Raw genomic sequence first — 22,011 nt, forward strand, 5'->3', positions numbered from 1 at the left:
TCTGACTGGGGTTTCCCGGCAGTGTAGCAGGGGCGCGCTTTGTTCAGGCTGGTTAACTTGTGTTTAACTTGTCCTACATTACTTTTTTCTTATCCTGTTATCCTCCGCTAGCTTCACTAGCCCTTCATAGCAGCTTGTCTCAAGTTTTACTTCTCCAGTCTCGAGTGTTGCTCCCAGGGCTCCTAGTTACACACGGAGCATCAGGATAATGCGGCCATCTCAGGGCATGGTCGGCTCCGCCCCCCCGCGGAGGGACTTTTTATTCGGAGTCCCTTCATTCACTTAAGTCTAGTTTATCTGGCTATTTGCTTGGAGATTGGACACTTGATCCTGTTCAAGCGAGGTGTATTAAATTTGGTCATAGTTACTTTGATTCAGACATGTAAGCCTGTCATTAGCATGGTTTTCCATATGATGGGGCATAAAGGTCTTTCTGGTGTGAATCCAGGGTTCCTCATGGAGGAAAGTCAGGATTCCCAGGATTTTGTTTTTCCTTAAAGAGTCCCTATAGGGTCTGATCTCTGTTTTATCTACTTTGGTACAAGAGCGTTTGGCAGCTGTTTCAGGTGTTCATTCCTTTTGTAAGGCTCCGGTTAGAGTCCGGCCTGTGTTTTTCTCCAATTGCTCCTCCGTGGAGTTTGAATTTCTTTCATGTAATTAGCAAGAGTCCATGAGCTAGTGACGTATGGGATATACATTCCTACCAGGAGGGGCAAAGTTTCCCAAACCTCAAAATGCCTATAAATACACCCCTCACCACACCCACAATTCAGTTTTACAAACTTTGCCTCCTATGGAGGTGGTGAAGTAAGTTTGTGCTAGATTCTACGTTGATATGCGCTCCGCAGCAAGTTGGAGCCCGGTTTTCCTCTCAGCGTGCAGTGAATGTCAGAGGGATGTGAGGAGAGTATTGCCTATTTGAATGCAGTGATCTCCTTCTACGGGGTCTATTTCATAGGTTCTCTGTTATCGGTCGTAGAGATTCATCTCTTACCTCCCTTTTCAGATCGACGATATACTCTTATTTATATACCATTACCTCTGCTGATTTTCGTTTCAGTACTGGTTTGGCTTTCTACAAACGTGTAGATGAGTGTCCTGGGGTAAGTAAATCTTATTTTCTGTGACACTCTAAGCTATGGTTGGGCACTTTATTTATAAAGTTCTAAATATATGTATTCAAACATTTATTTGCCTTGACTCAGAATGTTCAACATTCCTTATTTTCAGACAGTTTCATATTTGGGATAATGCGTTTGAATCAATCCATTTTTTCTTACCTTAAAAATTTGACTTTTTTTCCCTGTGGGCTGTTAGGCTCGCGGGGGCTGAAAATGCTTCATTTTATTGCATCATTCTTGGCGCGGACTTTTTTGGCGCAAAAAATCTTTTCTGATTCCGGCGTCATACGTGTCGCCGGAAGTTGCGTCATTTTTTGACGTCCTTTTGCGCCAAAAATGTCGGCGTTCCGGATGTGGCGTCATTTTTGGCGCCAAAAAGCATTTAGGCGCCAAACAATGTGGGCGTATTATTTGGCGCCAAAAAATATGGGCGTCTCTTTTGTCTAAACATTATTTCAGTCTGATTTTTTCTTTGCTTCTGGTTACTAGAAGCTTGTTTATTGGCATTTTTTCCCATTCCTGAAACTGTCATTTAAGGAATTTGATCAATTTTGCTTTATATGTTGTTTTTTCTCTTACATATTGCAAGATGTCTCACGTTGCATCTGAGTCAGAAGATACTACAGGAAAATCGCTGTCTAGTGCTGGAACTACCAAAGCTAAGTGTATCTGCTGTAAACTTTTGGTAGCTATTCCTCCGGCTGTTGTTTGTATTAATTGTCATGACAAACTTGTTAAAGCAGATAATATTTCCTTTAGTAATGTACCATTGCCTGTTGCAGTTCCCTCAACATCTAAGGTGCAGAATGTTCCTGATAACATAAGAGATTTTGTTTCTGAATCCATCAAGAAGGCTATGTCTGTTATTTCTCCTTCTAGTAAACATAAAAAATCTTTTAAAACTTCTCTCTCTACAGATGAATTTTTAAATGAACATCATCATTCTGATGACTCTTCTGGTTCAGAGGATTCTGTCTCAGAGATTGATGCTGATAAATCTTCATATTTATTTAAAATGGAATTTATTCGTTCTTTACTTAAAGAAGTACTAATTGCTTTAGAAATAGAGGATTCTGGTCCTCTTGATACTAATTCTAAACGTTTAGATAAGGTGTTTAAATCTCCTGTGGTTATTCCAGAAGTTTTTCCTGTTCCTAATGCTATTTCTGAAGTAATTTCCAGAGAATGGGATAAATTGGGTAATTCATTTACTCCTTCTAAACGTTTTAAGCAATTATATCCTGTGCCGTCTGACAGATTAGAATTTTGGGACAAAATCCCTAAAGTTGATGGGGCTATTTCTACCCTTGCAAAACGTACTACTATTCCTACGTCAGATGGTACTTCGTTTAAAGATCCTTTAGATAGGAAAATTGAATCCTTTCTAAGAAAAGCTTATCTGTGTTCAGGTAATCTTCTTAGACCTGCTATATCTTTGGCTGATGTTGCTGCAGCTTCAACTTTTTGGTTGGAGACTTTAGCGCAACAAGTAACAGATCATGATTCTCATAATATTATTATTCTTCTTCAGCATGCTAATAATTTTATCTGTGATGCCATTTTTGATATTATCAGAGTTGATGTCAGGTTTATGTCTCTAGCTATTTTAGCTAGAAGAGCTTTATGGCTTAAAACTTGGAATGCTGATATGGCTTCTAAATCAACTCTACTTTCCATTTCTTTCCAGGGTAACAAATTATTTGGTTCTCAGTTGGATTCCATTATCTCAACTGTTACTGGTGGGAAAGGAACTTTTTTACCACAGGATAAAAAAATCTAAGGGTAAAAACAGGGCTAATAATCGTTTTCGTTCCTTTCGTTTCAACAAAGAACAAAAGCCTGATCCTTCATCCTCAGGAGCAGTTTCAGTTTGGAAACCATCTCCAGTCTGGAATAAATCCAAGCCTTCTAGAAAGGCAAAGCCTGCTTCTAAGTCCACATGAAGGTGCGGCCCTCATTCCAGCTCAGCTGGTAGGGGGCAGGTTACGTTTTTTCAAAGAAATTTGGATCAATTCTGTTCACAATCTTTGGATTCAGAACATTGTTTCAGAAGGGTACAGAATTGGTTTCAAGATGAGACCTCCTGCAAAGAGATTTTTTCTTTCCCGTGTCCCAGTAAATCCAGTGAAAGCTCAAGCATTTCTGAATTGTGTTTCAGATCTAGAGTTGGCTGGAGTAATTATGCCAGTTCCAGTTCTGGAACAGGGGATGGGGTTTTATTCAAATCTCTTCATTGTACCAAAGAAGGAGAATTCCTTCAGACCAGTTCTGGATCTAAAAATATTGAATCGTTAGGTAAGGATACCAACGTTCAAAATGGTAACTGTAAGGACTATCTTGCCTTTTGTTCAGCAAGGGCATTATATGTCCACAATAGATTTACAGGATGCTTATCTGCATATTCCGATTCATCCAGATCATTATCAGTTCCTGAGATTCTCTTTTCTGGACAAGCATTACCAGTTTGTGGCTCTGCCGTTTGGCCTAGCTACAGCTCCAAGAAGTTTTACAAAAGTTCTCGGTGCCCTTCTGTCTGTAATCAGAGAACAGGGTATTGTGGTATTTCCTTATTTGGACGATATCTTGGTACTTGCTCAGTCTTTACATTTAGCAGAATCTCATACGAATCGACTTGTGTTGTTTCTTCAAGATCATGGTTGGAGGATCAATTTACCAAAAAGTTCATTGATTCCTCAGACAAGGGTAACTTTTCTGGGTTTCCAGATAGATTCAGTGTCCATGACTCTGTCTTTAACAGACAAGAGACGTCTAAAATTGATTTCAGCTTGTCGAAACCTTCAGTCACAATCATTCCCTTCGGTAGCCTTATGCATGGAAATTCTAGGTCTTATGACTGCTGCATCAGACGCGATCCCCTTTGCTCGTTTTCACATGCGACCTCTTCAGCTCTGTATGCTGAATCAATGGTGCAGGGATTACACAAAGATATCTCAATTAATATCTTTAAAACCGATTGTACGACACTCTCTAACGTGGTGGACAGATCACCATCGTTTAATTCAGGGGGCTTCTTTTGTGCTTCCGACCTGGACTGTAATTTCAACAGATGCAAGTCTCACAGGTTGGGGAGCTGTGTGGGGATCTCTGACGGCACAAGGAGTTTGGGAATCTCAGGAGGTGAGATTACCGATCAATATTTTGGAACTCCGTGCAATTTTCAGAGCTCTTCAGTCTTGGCCTCTTCTGAAGAGAGAATCGTTCATTTGTTTTCAGACAGACAATGTCACAACTGTGGCATACATCAATCATCAAGGAGGGACTCACAGTCCTCTGGCTATGAAAGAAGTATCTCGAATTCTGGTTTGGGCGGAATCCAGCTCCTGTCTAATCTCTGCGGTTCATATCCCAGGTATAGACAATTGGGAAGCGGATTATCTCAGTCGCCAAACGTTACATCCGGGCGAATGGTCTCTTCACCCAGAGGTATTTCTTCAGATTGTTCAAATGTGGGGACTTCCAGAAATAAATCTGATGGCCTCTCATCTAAACAAGAAACTTCCCAGGTATCTGTCCAGATCCAGGGATCCTTCAAGCGGAAGCAGTGGATGCATTGTCACTTCCTTGGAAGTATCATCCTGCCTATATCTTTCCGCCTCTAGTTCTTCTTCCAAGAGTAATCTCCAAGATTCTGAAGGAATGCTCGTTTGTTCTGCTGGTAGCTCCGGCATGGCCTCACAGGTTTTGGTATGCGGATCTTGTCCGGATGGCCTCTTGCCATCCGTGGACTCTTCCGCTACGACCAGACCTTCTGTCGCAAGGTCCTTTTTTCCATCAGGATCTCAAATCCTTAAATTTAAAGGTATGGAGATTGAACGCTTGATTCTTGGTCAAAGAGGTTTCTCTGACTCTGTGATTAATACTATGTTACAGGCTCGTAAATCTGTATTCAGAGAGATATATTATAGAGTCTGGAAGACTTATATTTCTTGGTGTCTTTCTCATCATTTTTCTTGGCATTCTTTTAGAATTCCAAGAATTTTACAGTTTCTTCAGGATGGTTTAGATAAAGGTTTGTCTGCAAGTTCCTTGAAAGGACAAATCTCTGCTCTTTCTGTTCTTTTTCACAGAAAGATTGCTATTCTTCCTGATATTCATTGTTTTGTACACGCTTTGGTTCGTATAAAACCTGTCATTAAGTCAATTTCTCCTCCTTGGAGTTTGAATTTGGTTCTGGGGGCTCTTCAAGCTCCTCCGTTTGAACCTATGCATTCATTGGACATTAAATTACTTTCTTGGAAAGTTTTGTTCCTTTTGGCCATCTCTTCTGCCAGAAGAGTTTCTGAATTATCTGCTCTTTCTTGTGAGTCTCCTTTTCTGATTTTTCATCAGGATAAGGCGGTGTTGCGAACTTCTTTTGAATTTTTACCTAAAGTTGTGAATTCCAACAACATTAGTAGAGAAATTGTGGTTCCTTCATTATGTCCTAATCCTAAGAATTCTAAGGAGAAATCGTTGCATTCTTTGGATGTTGTTAGAGCTTTGAAATATTATGTTGAAGCTACTAAATCTTTCAGAAAGACTTCTAGTCTATTATCTTTTCCGGTTCTAGAAAAGGCCAGAAAGCTTCTGCCATTTCTTTGGCATCTTGGTTGAAATCTTTAATTCATCTTGCCTATGTTGAGTCGGGTAAAACTCCGCCTCAGAGAATTACAGCTCTTTCTACTAGGTCAGTTTCTACTTCCTGGGCGTTTAGGAATGAAGCTTCGGTTGATCAGATTTGCAAAGCAGCAACTTGGTCCTCTTTGCATACTTTTACTAAATTCTACCATTTTGATGTATTTTCTTCTTCTGAAGCAGTTTTTGGTAGAAAAGTACTTCAGGCAGCGGTTTCAGTTTGAATCTTCTGCTTATGTTTTTCGTTAAACTTTATTTTGGGTGTGGATTATTTTCAGCAGGAATTGGCTGTCTTTATTTTATCCCTCCCTCTCTAGTGACTCTTGTGTGGAAAGATCCACATCTTGGGTAATCATTATCCCATACGTCACTAGCTCATGGACTCTTGCTAATTACATGAAAGAAAACATAATTTATGTAAGAACTTACCTGATAAATTCATTTCTTTCATATTAGCAAGAGTCCATGAGGCCCGCCCTTTTTTTGTGGTGGTTATGATTTTGTATAAAGCACAATTATTCCAATTCCTTATTTTATATGCTTTCGCACTTTATCACCCCACTTCTTGGCTATTCGTTAAACTGAATTGTGGGTGTGGTGAGGGGTGTATTTATAGGCATTTTGAGGTTTGGGAAACTTTGCCCCTCCCATACGTCACTAGCTCATGGACTCTTGCTAATATGAAAGAAATGAATTTATCAGGTAAGTTCTTACATAAATTATGTTTTTAGATTCAACAGCAGGCTTCTTGGATTGTTTACCCTTGTTCCAAGACTGGTTGGGTCTCCAAGTAGGCTTATATTGCGAATAGTTCCCTTCCTGTTTAGTGGAGGACAAGAGAGAATTTCCCTTGAAATTTCAAAAGAAACGAAAATCACTTTGTCGTCCTTTTTGTTTACTTCTCTTATCCTGAGGAAGGAGATGACCTTTACCTCCCATGATATCAGAGATAATTTCCTTCAGGTCCGGTCCAAACAAGGTCTTCTCCTTGTAAGGAATTACTAGAAGCTTAGACTTGGATGATACATCCTCAGACCAGGGTTTTAACCATAAGGCTCTGTGGGCTAGGATAGAAATCCCCGAACTCTTAGCTGCCAATTTAGTAATTTGCAGAGAAGCATCCGTAATAAAGGCATTAGCCAACTTCAGAGCTCTAAAGTTGTCTCAGCTCTGAGAGACTCAGACAGAGCATCAAACCAATAAGCTGCTGCACTAGTGGCCGTAGCAATGCACGCAGACGGCTGCAATTGCAGACACTGGTGAACATAAATCTTTTTAAGTAGACCCTCCAACTTCTTGTCCATGGGATCATTAAAAACACAACTATCAATGGGAATAGTAGTTTGCTTAGCTAGGGTGGAAATAGCTCCTTCCACCTTAGGAACTGTCTGCCAAGTTTCCCTGATAGAGTCCGCTATAGGAAACATCTTCTTGAAAATAGGAGATGGGGAAAAGGGAATACCTGGTCTCTCCCATTCCTTGGAAATCTCCAAAGTTTGCTTCGGTACTGGAAAAACGTCTGAGTAAGAGAGAACTTCAAAATATCTGTCCAATTTACTCGACTTCACAGGAGCGACCACTACTGTAGAATCAGTCGTCTAAGGTAACCAAAAACTCTGAGTAACAGTTGGAAGTGTTCTAGCTTAAACCTGAAAGATTCAACCTCTGAATCAGTCAATGGCAATGAACCTTCTGAGTCTGAAATTTCGCCTTCTGATACAACCTCCATACCCTCCATCTCAGTTCCCTGGGAGGGTATATCTGAGATTGCCACCATTGCATCAGAAACCTCACTGACAACATGGTTGTCCTTCCTCTTAAGTTTGCCTTCTAGCATAAGAAAGGCAGACAACGCATCAGAAATTGTGGAAGACATAAGCGCATCTGTCTTTTTTCAGGTAACTCCAGCAGGCGCTAGAGCAGAAGTACAGGGCACTGCTTGTGCGGATATTAAATCTTGGGACTCTTGGGGAGAACGCTGCGGCATACTCAATCTCATCATTAGACTCCTGAGAAGCATCCGCTTTTGAAAAATTTTGCTCATGAAAAATCTTTTCCCTATAACTCAAAGCCCTCTCAATACATGAGGGACAAAGGGATTGGTGGTTCCACATTAGCATCCAAACACATGAAGCAAGTAACATTTTGCAGGGCTCCTTTGTCCATACTAAAGTACAGTAAAAACAACTTTTTTTTTAATACAAAAACATTACTGTCTTTTTAAGAGTTTACAAAGGTAACACTTTATACTATATAAGAAATATATGCTCAAAGAAAGCTAATCAAATTGTTCTCCAAAAATTTGATGTTGGGGAAAAAAGGAAAAACAAAACGATACTGTGCCTTTAAATTTAAACACCAACTTTTTTTTACTGCATTAGAGAAAAACGTACCCCAGCAGTTAAACAAAAGTAAATTCAGGCACCCATACACCTCAGCAACTCTGCTGAGGTGCCTACCTGCCAAACAGATTCACTCCCTGGCCGGAACACTTGTAGCTTATCTGAAAACAATCCGGATACTCGGGCACAAAAGCGCTACAACCGTTTGCCCAAATAGTCAGAAAGACATGCGGTTGCAGAGCCACGTGTGCAGACGTCCACTTCTGTCGGCTGAGTACTGCGCAATTATCTAAAGGCAGTGTGCAAAACTGTAGCCCCGCCCATCGTGGGTGTAACTTCCAAAAACACATTACCCGTTATCGGAGTAAAAGTTTAATAGGAACCACAATCACCATACATAATGAGCTAAAACCCTTTTCTCCAACATTGGTGTGTCCGGACCACGGCGTCATCCATAACATGTGGGAATATTCTCTTCCCCAACAGGAAATGGCAAAGAGCACAGCAAAAGCTGTCCATATAGCCCCTCCCAGGCTCCGCCCCCCAGTCATTCTCTTTGCCGCTCTGAACAAGTAGCATCTCAACGGAGATGGTGAAGAGTATGTGGTGTTGTAGTTTTATATTCTTCTATCAAGAGTTTATTTTAAAATAGTGCTGGTATGTACTATTTACTCTGAAACAGAAAGAGATGAAGAGTTCTGTTTAAAAGAGGAGTATGATTTTAGCAGCAGTAACTAAAATCAATTGCTGTTCCCACGCAGGACTGTTGAGCTGAGAGAACTTCAGTTGGGGGAAACAGTTTGCAGACTTTTCTGCTCAAGGTATGACTAGGCATTTTTCTAACAAGACTGTGTAATGCTGGAAGGCTGTCATTTTTCCCTCATGGGGATCGGTAAGCCATTTTCTTAGACATAGAAAGAATAAAGGGCTTATTATGGGCTATTAACTGGTGGACACTCTTAAGGGCTAAATCGATTGTTTATTTAAGTTATTTTTGAAAGTTTGAAGTAATTTTCACACTTTTATTGTTTGGGGAACGTTTTTATCGCCAGGCACTAGTTTAGACACCTTCCCAGTCAGGAAGGGCCTTTCACTATAGTAGGCAGAGCCTCATTTTCGCGCCATTATTGCGCAGTTACTTTTGAGTACAGTGCATGCAGCTGCATGTGTGAGGGTCTGGTATCCACTGAAAACGTTCCTAGAAGGCTTGAATTGGTATCGTATACCCCCCTGGGATTGGTGAAGTCGCAACAAAGGCTGTGGCTGGGACTGTAGTGGGGTTAAAATTGCAAACGGCTCCGGTTTCCACATTTTAAGGGTTAACAGCTTGAAAATTGGGGTGCAATACTTTGAATGCATTAAGACACTGTGGTGAAAATTTGGTAAAGATTGGATAATTCCTTCATAGTTTTTCACATATTCAGTAATAAAGTGTGCCCTGTTTAACATTTAAAGAGACAGTAACGGTTTTGTTTTAAAACGGTTTTTGTGCTTTATTAACCAGTTTAAGCCTGTTTAACATGTCTGTACCTTCAGATAGATCATGTTCTGTATGTATGGAAGCCAGTGTGGTTTCCCCTTCAAATATATGTGATAATTGTGCCATAGCGTCCAAACATAGTAAGGACAGTACTGTCACAAATAGTAAGGTTGCCCAGGATGATTCTTCAGATGAAGGAAGTAGATAGTTCTACATCATCTTCTTCTGTGTCTATACCAGTTATGCCCGCGCAGGTGACCCCTAGTACTTCTAGCGCGCCAATGCTTGTTACTATGCAACAATTGACGGCAGTAATGGATAACTCCATAGCTAATATTTTATCCAAAATGCCAGCATTTCAGAGAGAGCGCGATTGCTCTGTTTTAAACACTGTAGAGCAGGAGGGCGCTGATGATAATTTTTCTGTCATACCCTCACACCAGTCTGAAGTGGCAGTGAGGGAGGGTTTGTCAGATGGAGAAATTTCTGATACAGGAAGAATTTCTCAGCAGGCATAACCTGATGTTGTGACATTTAAATTTAAATTAGAGCATCTCCGCGCATTACTTAAGGAGGTGCTATCTACTCTGGATGATTGTGATAATCTGGTCATCCCAGAAAAATTGTGCAAGATGGACAAGTTCCTAGAGGTCCCGGTGCACCCTGATGACTTTCCGATACCTAAACGGGTGGCGGACATAGTGAATAAGGAGTGGGAGAAGCCAGGCCCACCTTTTGTCCCTCCTCCTATATTTAAGAAATTGTTCCCTATGGTTGACCCCAGGAAGGACTTATGGCAAACAGTCCCTAAGGTCGAGGGGGCGGTTTCTACACTAGCCAAGCGCACGACCATTCCCATTGAGGACAATTGTGCTTTCAAAGATCCTATGGATAAAAAATTGGAGGGTTTGCTTAAAAAGATTTTTGTACAGCAAGGTTACCTCCTTCAACCTATTTCGTGCATTATTCCTGTCACTACAGCGGCGTGGTTCTGGTTCGAGGAACTGGAAAAGTCGCTCAGTAGGGAGACTCCGTATGAGGAAGTCATGGACAGAATTCACGCACTTAAGTTAGCTAATTCCTTTATTTTAGACGCCGCTTTGCAGTTAGCGAGGTTAGCGGCGAAAAATTCAGGGTTTGCAATTGTGGCTCGCAGAGCGCTCTGGCTAAAGTCTTGGTCGGCGGATGTATCTTCCAAGACAAAATTGCTTAATATCCCTTTCAAAGGTAAGACCCTTTTTGGGCCAGAATTGAAAGAGATTATTTCAGACATCACTGGGGGAAAGGGCCATGCCCTCCCACAAGATAGACCTTTCAAGGCTAAGAATAAGTCCAATTTTCGTTCCTTTCGCAATTTCAGGAACGGACCAGCTTCCAACTCTGCAGCCTTTAGACAAGAGGGTAATGCTTCCCAGACTAAACCAGCTTGGAAACCAATGCAAGGCTGGAACAAGGGAGACAGGCCAAGAAGCCTGCTGCTACTACCAAAACAGCATGAAGGGGTAGCCCCCGATCCGGGACCGGATCTAGTAGGGGGCAGACTCTCTCTCTCTTTGCTCAGGCTTGGGCAAGAGATGTTCAGGATCCCTGGGCACTAGAAATAGTCTCTCAGGGTTATCTTCTAGAATTCAAGGAACTACCCCCAAGGGGAAGGTTCAACATGTCTCGCTTATCTTCAAGCCAAATAAAGAGACAGGCATTCTTACATTGTGTAGAAGACCTGTTAAAGATGGGAGTGATACACCCAGTTCCAACTGTGGAACAAGGTCAGGGGTTTTACTCAAATCTGTTTGTAGTTCCCAAAAAAGAGGGAACTTTCAGACCAATTCTGGATTTAAAAATTCTAAACAAATTTCTCAGTTCCATCGTTCAAAATGGAAACCATTCGAACAATTTTACCTACAATCCAGGAGGGTCAATTTATGACTACCGTGGATTTAAAGGATGCGTACCTACATATTCCTATCCACAAAGATCATCATCAGTTCCTAAGGTTCGCCTTTCTGGACAAACATTATCAGTTCGTGGCTCTCCCATTCGGGCTAGCCACTGCTCCAAGAATTTTCACAAAGGTGCTCGGGTCCCTTCTAGCGGTTCTAAGACCAAGGGGTATTGCAGTGGCACCTTATCTGGACGACATTCTAATCCAAGCGTCGTCTCTTTCCAAAGCAAAGGCTCATACAGACATTGTTCTAGCCTTTCTCAGATCTCACGGGTGGAAGGTGAACGTAGAAAAGAGTTCCCTGTCTCCGTCGACAATAGTTCCCTTTTTGGGAACAATAATAGATTCTTTAGAAATGAAGATCTTCCTGACAGAAGTCAGAAAGTCAAAGCTTCTAAACGCTTGTCAAGTTCTTCACTCTATTCTGCAGCCTTCCATAGCTCAGTGCATGGAAGTAGTAGGGTTGATGGTTGCAGCAATGGACATAGTTCCTTTTGCTCGAATTCATCTAAGACCATTACAACTGTGCATGCTCAAGCAGTGGAATGGGGACTATACACACTTGTCTCCAAAGATTCAAGTAGACCAGATGACCAGAGACTCACTCCGTTGGTGGTTGTCCCAGGATCACCTGTCTCAGGGAATGAGTTTCCGCAGACCAGAGTGGGTCATTGTCACGACCGACGCCAGTCTATTAGGCTGCGTCGTGGTCTGGGATTCCCTAAAAGCTCAGGGTTTATGGTCTCGGGAAGAGTCTCTTCTCCCGATCAACATCCTGGAACTGAGAGCGATATTCAATGCTCTCCGGGCTTGGCCTCAACTAGCGAAGGCCGGATTCATAATATTCCAGTCAGACAACATGACTGTAGCTTACATCAACCATCAGTGGGGAACAAGGAGTTCCTTGGCGATGAGAGAGGTATCCAAAATCATCAAATGGGCGGAGGATCACTCCTGCCACCTATCTGCAATCCACATCCCAGGAGTAGACAACTGGGAGGCGGATTATCTGAGTCGTCAGACTTTCCATCCAGGGGAGTGGGAACTCCACCCGGAGGTGTTTGCCCAGTTGACTCAATTATGGGGCATTCCAGACATGGATCTGATGGCGTCTCGTCAGAACTTCAAGGTCCCTTGCTACGGGTCCAGATCCAGGGATCCCAAGGCGACTCTAGTGGATGCATTAGTGGCGCCTTGGTCGTTTAACCTAGCTTATGCGTTTCCACCGTTCCCTCTCCTTCCCAGGCTTGTAGCCAGGATCAAACAGGAGAAGGCCTCAGTGATTCTGATAGCTCCTGCGTAGCCGCGCAGGACTTGGTATGCAGTCCTGGTGAATATGTCATCGGCTCCACCATGGAAGCTACCTTTGAGACAGGATCTTCTAGTACAAGGTCCATTCGAACATCCAAATCTAGTTTCTCTGCAGCTGACTGCTTTGAAATTGAACGTTTGATTTTATCCAAGCGTGGGTTTTCAGATTCAGTGATAAATACTCTGGTCCAAGCCAGAAAACCTGTGACTAGAAAGATTTACCATAAAATATGGAAAAGATATATCTGTTGGTGTGAATCCAAGGGATTCTCCTGGAGTAAGATTAAAATTCCTAAGATCCTCTCCTTTCTCCAAGAAGGTTTGGATAAGGGATTGTCAGCGAGTTCTCTAAAAGGACAGATTTCTGCTTTATCTGTCTTGTTTACAGACCCTTGACTCCTCCCTGGAGTCTAAATTTAGTTCTTTCAGTTCTTCAAGGGGTTCCGTTTGAACCCTTACATTCCATAGATATCAAGTTACTATCTTGGAAAGTTCTGTTTTTGGTTGCTATTTATTCTGCTAGAAGAGTTTCTGAATTATCTGCTTTGCAGTGTGATCCACCCTATCTGGTATTCCATTCAGATAAGGTTGTTTTGCGTACCAAGCCTGGTTTTCTTCCAAAAGTTGTTTCCAACAAGAATATTAACCAGGAAATAGTTGTTCCTTCTTTGTGTCCGAATCCAGTTTCAAAGAAGGAACGTTTGTTACACAATTTAGATGTAGTCTGTGCATTAAAGTTCTATTTAGAAGCAACAAAGGATTTCAGACAAACTTCTTCTGTTTGTCGTTTATTCTGGTAAGAGGAGAGGACAAAAAGCTACTGCTACCTCTTTCTTTCTGGCTGAAAAGCATCATCCGGACGGCAGCCTCCTGAACGAATCACAGCTCACTCTACTAGGGCTGTGGCTTCCACATGGGCCTTCAAGAACGAGGCTTCTGTTGATCAGATATGTAAGGCAGCGACTTGGTCTTCTCTGCACACTTTTGCCAAATTCTACAAATTTGATACTTATGCTTCTTTGGAGGCTATTTTTGGGAGAAAGGTTTTGCAAGCCGTGGTGCCTTCTGTTTAGGTAACCTGATTTGCTCCCTCCCTTCATCCGTGTCCTAAAGCTTTGGTATTGGTTCCCACAAGTTATGGATGACGCCATGGACCGGACACACCAATGTTGGAGAAAACAGAATTTATGCTTACATGATAAATTACTTTCTCCAACGGTGTGTCCGGTCCACGGCCCGCCCTGGTTTTTTAATCAGGTTTGAAAAAATTCTTTCTCTATACACTAGTCACCACGGCACCTTATAGTTTCTCCTTTTTTCTCCTAACCGTCGGTCGAATGACTGGGGGGGCGGAGCCTGGGAGGGGCTATATGGACAGCTTTTGCTGTGCTCTTTGCCATTTCCTGTTGGGGAAGAGAATATTCCCACAAGTTATGGATGACGCCGTGGACCGGACACACCATTGGAGAAAGTAATTTATCAGGTAAGCATAAATTGTTTTTTCAGCCTGCTTACCTATTGCAGGCTTACAAAAATTGACAAATCCGGCAAGGGTCTACAAGCCATATTTCTCCCAGCCCCAGTGCCTGTACTCATGGCTGTCTCCAAAAACACTCCAATATAAGTGGGATTAATGTCCCAACATAAGAAGCCTTGAATGAGTCTTATGTAAGTTTCAAATAAAGTTCAAGTGCCCACTTTCCTCTGAGTCTACTCCCCAGAATGAACAAAGTTAGCACTTACCTTAAATGCTGTCCGACAGCAGGGACAGTCCAGCAGGTTTAAGAGGTCCTCTCCCTCCCATCGCCCTGTGGAATAAGATTTGCCCGAGTTAACTGTGTTTAGGCTTTAAGGATTAGGGCAGCATAAATGTATAGGAAGCGCAGTGAGAATTATGTCCCACCAGTTCCTATTGCTCTAAAGCCACCAAAAGCTCTACTGAAGAGACTGATGTGGACTAGGCTACACCCTAGAACAAAGCAGCACATTCTTGCACTACTTTAAAAATAAACTCTTGATTAAAGAATCTATTCTAATACCTCACTTTACCTCTTCCTGTCACTAACGTAGGCAAAGAGAATGACTGGAGTGGGAGGGAAGGGAGTAGCTATTTAACAGCTCTGCTGTAATGCTATTTGCCCCTCCTGCTGACCAGGAGGTGAATATCCCATAAGTAATGATGATGATCCGTGTACTCATCGGGTCTTTAAAAAGAAAAATACATCCAACATATAGATACACAAACGATATAAATATAAACTATTAAGATAAACAATTGTGGGGCCAAATTCAAACCCCTCATAGTTGTTGATTAATGGGTGGTACGATTCCTTTTAAAATTCAATAAAAATTCTCAAGAATTATATAATACCTTATAGGTATCAGGTATCGATACCATGTCCCAATAGAAAGTGGAAAATATTAAAAATTCCATATATATATATATATATATATATATATATATATATATATATATATATATATATATATATATATATATATATATATATATATATATATATATATATATATATATATATATATATACACTAAAACCGGCCCAGAGGTCAACTATTGTTTCATGACCCTTTACAAATCTTAGTCAAACCAATGTAAGGACACACACATAAAAATACTACAGTTATAAAACTCAAATGAAAGCAGCCTACCTGATACCCTATAGGCATCAGGTATCGATACCATGTTCCAATAGAAAATGGAAAAAATGTGTATATATATAAAAAAACTACTAAAACCGGCTCAGAGGTCAACTCTTGTGTCATGACCCTTTACAAATCTTATTGAAACCAATGTAAAGACACACATATAAAAGTACTACAGTTATGAAACTCAATTAAAAGCAGCCATATCAATGTTTCTCTTGTAAGGTGTACCAGTCCACGGGTTCATCCATTACTTGTGGGATATTCTCCTTCCCAACAGGAAGTTGCAAGAGGACACCCACAGCAGAGCTGTCTATATAGCTCCTCCCCTAACTGCCACTCCTAGTCATTCTCTTGCAACTCTCAACAAGATAGGAAGTATCAAGAGATATTTGGTGACTTAGTGTAGTTTTTTACCTTTAAAAATAAACTCTTGATTGGACGGTACAGGCGTCGTACTGTTTTACTCCCAGGCAGAAATTAGAAGAAGAATCTGCCTGGAGGTTGTTGATCTTAGCGGTTTGTAACTAAGGTCCATTGCTGTTCTCACGCATAACTGAAGAGTATGGGAAAGACTTCAGTTGGGGGAACGGTTTGCAGTTTACCTGCTTTGAGGTATGTTCAGTATATTTATTTCTAGAGAGATAAGATCTAGAAAATGCTGACAGAGCCTTGTATAATTGAGGTAAGCCTGAGGCAGTGATTTAACGACTGGGATCATGCTTACAAATAAGGGTAATATTCATGTTAAAGCTCATATTTCTTAGTGACAAAACGTTTACATGTTATATAGAAAGAACGTTTTTTCTCTGAGGGTGATAAATCGTTTTTTTGGGGCCTAGTTTCCACATGGCTAGTCAGATACTCCTAGGAGTATTTCTTTCATGTAATTAGCAAGAGTCCATGAGCTAATGACGTATGGGATATACATTCCTACCAGGAGGGGCAAAGTTTCCCAAACCTCAATGCCTATAAATACACCCCTCACCACACCCACAATTCAGTTTTTACAAACTTTGCCTCCCATGGAGGTGGTGAAGTAAGTTTGTGCTAGATTCTTCGTTGATATGTGCTTCGCAGCAGGCTGAAGCCCGGTTTTCCTCTGAGTGCAGTGAATGTCAGAGGGATGTGAAGAGAGTATTGCCTATTTGAATACCATGGTCTTCCTCTAGGGGATCTATTTCATAGGTTCTCTGTTATCGGTCGTAGAGATTTCTTCTCCTACCTCCCTTTTCAGATCGACGATATACTCTTATATACCATTACCTCTACTGATTCTAGTTTCAGTACTGGTTTGGCTATCTACTATATGTAGATGAGTGTCTTAGGGTAAGTAAGTCTTATTTCTATTTATGACACTCAAAGCTATGGTTGGGCACTTTTTTTTTTTTAATGAACAAGTTTTTATTGAGTTTTACAGTGTACAGTTTACATTTGACAAAGAATTCCATCTCTGCTGTATTTTAAGCCATTGAACATGGTTACACATACCTCATATACAAAAGCACAAATTAAGCATAATATATTATCAGTAATAACTTCTCCAAACCCTGTGGAGTAGGGGACCCAGCCAGTAAGAATACCCATGGTGCCCTATCTATCACCCCCCCCCCCCCCTGCCCCGGGGGAGATTGGATACATCCCAAAGGGAGGGGAAGGATAATGTGATGTGACCCACCCAGACAAGCTGGGCAGGAGCGGGAGAGGCAGGGTGGCACCCACTTCGTAACTCTTTTGGTTTTAGTCAGGTGTTCTGAATCTTTGTCTATTTCTAGCTTCGGAATACATTATCCAAGGTTCCCATATCCTCAAAAATGGCTCCTTATTGCCTATTATGTCTGCAGAGGCACTACTCATCTGATAGTAGAAATCAATCTTATTCCTGATTAACAAGAATAAGGGCACCTATGTCTTCCAGTATCTAGCTATGTTTAGTTATCGTACAGATAAGTGCTATTAATGTATTAACTCTTGAATTCAGACCTGGTAAAGGTTCATGTAGTAGTGCCTGAGTAGGGGATAAATTAATTTGTCTTTCCAAAATTTCACTCAGAAGAGATGACGTTTGGGACCATATATTAGTTACATGACAACAATGACACCACATATGTGAGTATGTCCCTCTCTCATTGCAACCTCGTAAACAATTTGTGTTAGCCTGAATCTTATGTATTCTGGAGGGGTAAAAGTACCATCGGAATGCCACTTTTATGAAATTTTCTTTTAGATGGGCACATATCGAAAAAGAAGTGCCAGACCTAAGAGTGTCACACCACTTTTCTGCTGACCAGGTGAAATCTAATTCAGACTCCCATTTTATCATGAATGGTAATTTATTTAATTTAGGAGGTGTATTGATTTGGATATAAAGGTTGGAGATTGCTCCTCTGATCCTACTGGTGGCCAAGCACAACCTCTCTATATAAGAACTAGCAGACGTCTTATTATTGCCTAGAACTTCAGCTACCCTGGCTTTTAGTTGAAGGTAGTGAAACCAACTGGAAACCTCCAACCTTTTGAGTTCAGCATACTGATGAAAAGTTATGATCTTAGTCCCCTCAAGAGCATCTGCAATTTGATATAATCCCTTGTTTGCCCATTTCTCCTGTGTAACTTGGTCATAACTAGTGGATAATGTTACCAGCGGGGTCGCTTTCGATCCCCTCTGAAACAAGGGGTATTTGGTTGTCAAGGTATCCCACATTATCAATGTATGTGCTATGGTGATAAAGGATCTCCAATTAGTGGGTCTATCTTTTTTTTTTTTAGATTACAGGAGTTTATAAATAGGATATATCTTCATCATGTCTGATTCTATCTGTACCCATTGGATTTTATCTAAATGATTATGCCACAGAGTAGATTATGCCATTCTAGCCGCGTAAAAATATGATGTTAAATCTGGCAGCCCCATCCCTTGATAATTTTGCTTTATATGTTTTTTTTTCTTTTACATATTGCAAGATGTCACTACCTGACCCTGGATCAGAATCTACTTCCGGAAAAGCGCTGCCTGATGTCGGTTCTACCAAAGCTAAGTGCATTTGTTGTAAACTTTTGGTAACTGTTCCTCCGGCTGTAGTTTGTGGTAGTTGTCATAAGCTATCAAACGCAGGTAGCATTTCCATTAGTAATAATCCATTACCTGTTGTTCCTTCAACATCTAATGTTCAGGATGTTCCTGTTAATGTAAAAGAAGTAAAATAATTTGTTTCTAATTCTATTCGGAAGGCTCTGTGTTTTTCCTCCTAGTAAACGTAAGAGGTCTTTTAAAACATCACATTTTTCAGATGAATTTTTAAATGACCGCCATCATTCTGACTTATCTGTTTCTGATGAGGATCTATCTGGTTTAGAAGATTCTACCTCAGATATTGACACTGATAAATCTTCATATTTGTTTAAGATGGAGTTTATTCGTTCTTTACTTAAAGAAGTGTTGATTGCATTAGATATGGAGGAGTCTAGTCCTCTTGATATTAAAACTACTAAGTGTTTAAATTCAGTTTTTAAACCTCATGTAGTTATTCCAGAAGTTTTTCCAGTTCCTGATGCTATTTCAGAAGTAATTTCTAGGGAATGGAATAGTCTGGGTACTTCATTTACTCCTTCTCCAAGGTTTAAGAAATTTTACCCTTTGCCATCTGATAGATTAGAGTTTTGGGAGGAAATCCCCAAAGTTGATGGGGCTATCTCTACTCTTGCTAAACGTACTACTATTCCTACGGCAGATAGTACTTTGTTTAAGGATCCTTTAGATAGGAAGCTTGAATCCTTTCTAAGGAAGGCTTATCTAGATTAAGGTAATCTTCTTAGACCTGCTATTTCTTTGGCTGATGTTGCTGCAGCTTCAACTTTCTGGTTGGAGGCTTTAGCGCAACAAGTGTCAGACCATAATGCATATAGCATTGTTAAACTCCTTCAACATGCTAATAACTTTATTTGTGATGCCATTTTCGATATCATTAGAATTGATGTCAGGTATATGTCTTAAGCCATAAATCTCTTCTGGCTAAAATAGCTAAAGTCTTGGAATGCAGATATGAATTCTAAGTCAACTTTGCTTTCTCTTTCTTTCCAAGGTAATAAATTATTTGGTTCTCAGACTCAATATTTTCAACTGTTACTGGGGGGAAGGGAGCCTTTTTACCTCAGGATAAAAAATCTAAAGGTAAATATAGGGCTGCTAATCATTTTCGTTCCTTTCGTCAGAATAAGGAACAAAAGCCTGACCCTTCCTCTAAAGGAACAGTTTCCGTTTGGAAACCTTCTCCAGTCTGGAATAAATCCAAGCCTTTTAGAAAATCAAAACCAGCTCCCAAATCCGCATGAAGGTGCAGCTCTGATTCCAGCACAGCTGGTAGGGGGCAGGTTACGATTTTTCAAAGATGTTTTGATCAATTCGATTCAAAGTCTTTGGATTCAGAACATTGTTTCACAAGGGTACAGAATAGGTTTCAAGGTAAGACCGCCTGTGAGAAGATTCTTTCTTTCACACATTCCAGTAAACCCAGTAAAGGCTCAAGCGTTTCTGAAATGTGTTTCAGATCTGGAGTCAGCTGGGGTAATTGTGCCAGTTCCAGTTCTGGAACAGGGCCTGGGGTTTTATTCAAATCTGTTCATTGTTCCAAAGAGAGAATTCCTTCAGACCAGTTCTGGATCTAAAAATATTGAATTGTTATGTAAGGATACCAACATTCAAGATGGTGACTATAACGACTATTTTGCCTTTCCAATTCATCCGGATCATTATCAGTTCCTGAGATTCTCTTTTCTAGACAAGCATTACCAGTTTGTTGCTCTTCTTTTTGGCCTAGCAAAAGCTCCAAGGATCTTTTTGAAGGTTCTCATTGCCCTTCTTTCTGTAATCAGGGAGCAAGGTATTGCAGTATTTCCTTATTTGGACGATATCTTGGTACTTGCTCAGTCTTTAAATTCTGCAGAATCTCACACGAATCAACTTGTGGTGTTTCTTCAAAGACATGGTTTGAGGATCAATTTACCAAAGAGTTCCTTGACTCCTCAGACAAGGGTAACCTTCTTGGGTTTCCAAATAGATTCAGTGTCCATGACTTTGTCTCTAACAGAAAAGAGACGTCTGAAATTGGTTTCAGCTTGTCGAAACCTTCAGTCTCAAATCTTTCCCTTCGGTAGCTTTGTGCATGGAAATTTTAGGTCTCATGACTGCTGCATCGGACGCAATCCCTTTTGCTCGTTTTCACATGAGATCTCTCCAGCTTTGTATGCTGAACCAATGGTGTAGGGATTATACAAAGATCACAATTAATATCCCTAAATCCTAATGTTCGTTCCTCTCTGACTTGGTGGTTAGATCATCATCGTTTAATTCAAGGGGCCTCTTTTGTTCGTCGAACCTGGACTGTGATCTCAACAGATGCGAGTCTTTCAGGTTGGGGAGCTGTATGGGCATCTCTGACAGCGCAGGGGTTTTGGGAATCTCAGGAGGCGAGATTACCAATCAACATTTTGGAACTCCGTGCGATTTTCAGAGCTCTAAAGTTCTGGCCTCTTCTGAAGAGAGAATTGTTTATTTGTTTTCAGACAATGTCACAACCGTGGCATATGTCAATCATCAAGGGGGGACTCACTGTCCTCAGGCTATGAAAGAAGTATCTCGGATACTTGTATGGGCGGAATCCAGCTCCTGTCTAATTTCTGCGGTTCACATCCCAGGTATAGACAATTGGGAAGCGGATTATCTCAGTCGCCAGAAGATACATCCGGGCGTATGGTCTCTTCACCCAGAGGTATTTCTTCAGATTGTTCAAATCTGGGGGCTTCCAGAAATAGATCTGATGGCCTCTCATCTAAACAAGAAACTGCCCAGGTATCTGTCCAGATCAAGGGATCCTCAGGCGGAAGCGGTGGATGCGTTGTCACTTCCTTGGAATTATCAACCTGCTTATATCTTTCTGCCTCTAGTTCTTCTTCCAAAAGTGATTTCCAAAATCCTAATGGAGCGTTCGTTTATACTGCTGGTGGCTCCAGCATGGCCACATAGGTTTTGGTATGCGGATCTCGTTCGGGATGGCAAGTTGCCAACCTTGGACACTTCCGTTAAGGCCAGACCTTCTGTCTCAAGGCCCATTTTTCCATCAGGATCTCAAATCATTAAATTTGAAGGTATGGAAATTGAACGCTTAATTTCTTCTGTTATGTGTGATCAGTCCACGGGTCATCATTACTTCTGGGATATTAGCTGCTCCCCTACAGGAAGTGCAAGAGGATTCACCCAGCAGAGTTGCTATATAGCTCCTCCCCTCTACGTCACCTCCAGTCATTCTCTTGCACCCAAAGACTAGATAGGAGGTGTGAGAGGACTATGGTGATTATACTTAGTTTTTAGAACTTCAATCAAAAGTTTGTTATTTTACAATAGCACCGGAGCGTGTTATTACCTCTCTGGCAGAGTTTGAAGAAGAATCTACCAGAGTTTTTCTTATGATTTTAACCGGAGTAGTTAAGATCATATTGCTGTTTCTCGGCCATCTGAGGG

At 41.1% G+C, this 22,011-nt stretch overlaps 1 protein-coding gene across 1 annotated transcript in view; it reads left to right on the plus strand.

Moving 5' to 3' along the window:
- Window positions 1-399: 399 nt before the first annotated feature.
- Window positions 400-22,011, plus strand: part of LOC128647327 (chromatin assembly factor 1 subunit A-like) — a 68,068-nt gene continuing 46,456 nt past the window's right edge. The window contains exon 1 of the mRNA XM_053700112.1: window positions 400-466. Within this exon, the coding sequence (XP_053556087.1) occupies window positions 400-466 (67 nt within the window). The remainder of the gene's footprint in view (window positions 467-22,011) is intronic.

This window comes from Bombina bombina, chromosome 2 (assembly GCF_027579735.1).
Source record: "Bombina bombina isolate aBomBom1 chromosome 2, aBomBom1.pri, whole genome shotgun sequence".
NCBI classification, from domain to species: Eukaryota; Metazoa; Chordata; class Amphibia; order Anura; family Bombinatoridae; genus Bombina; species Bombina bombina.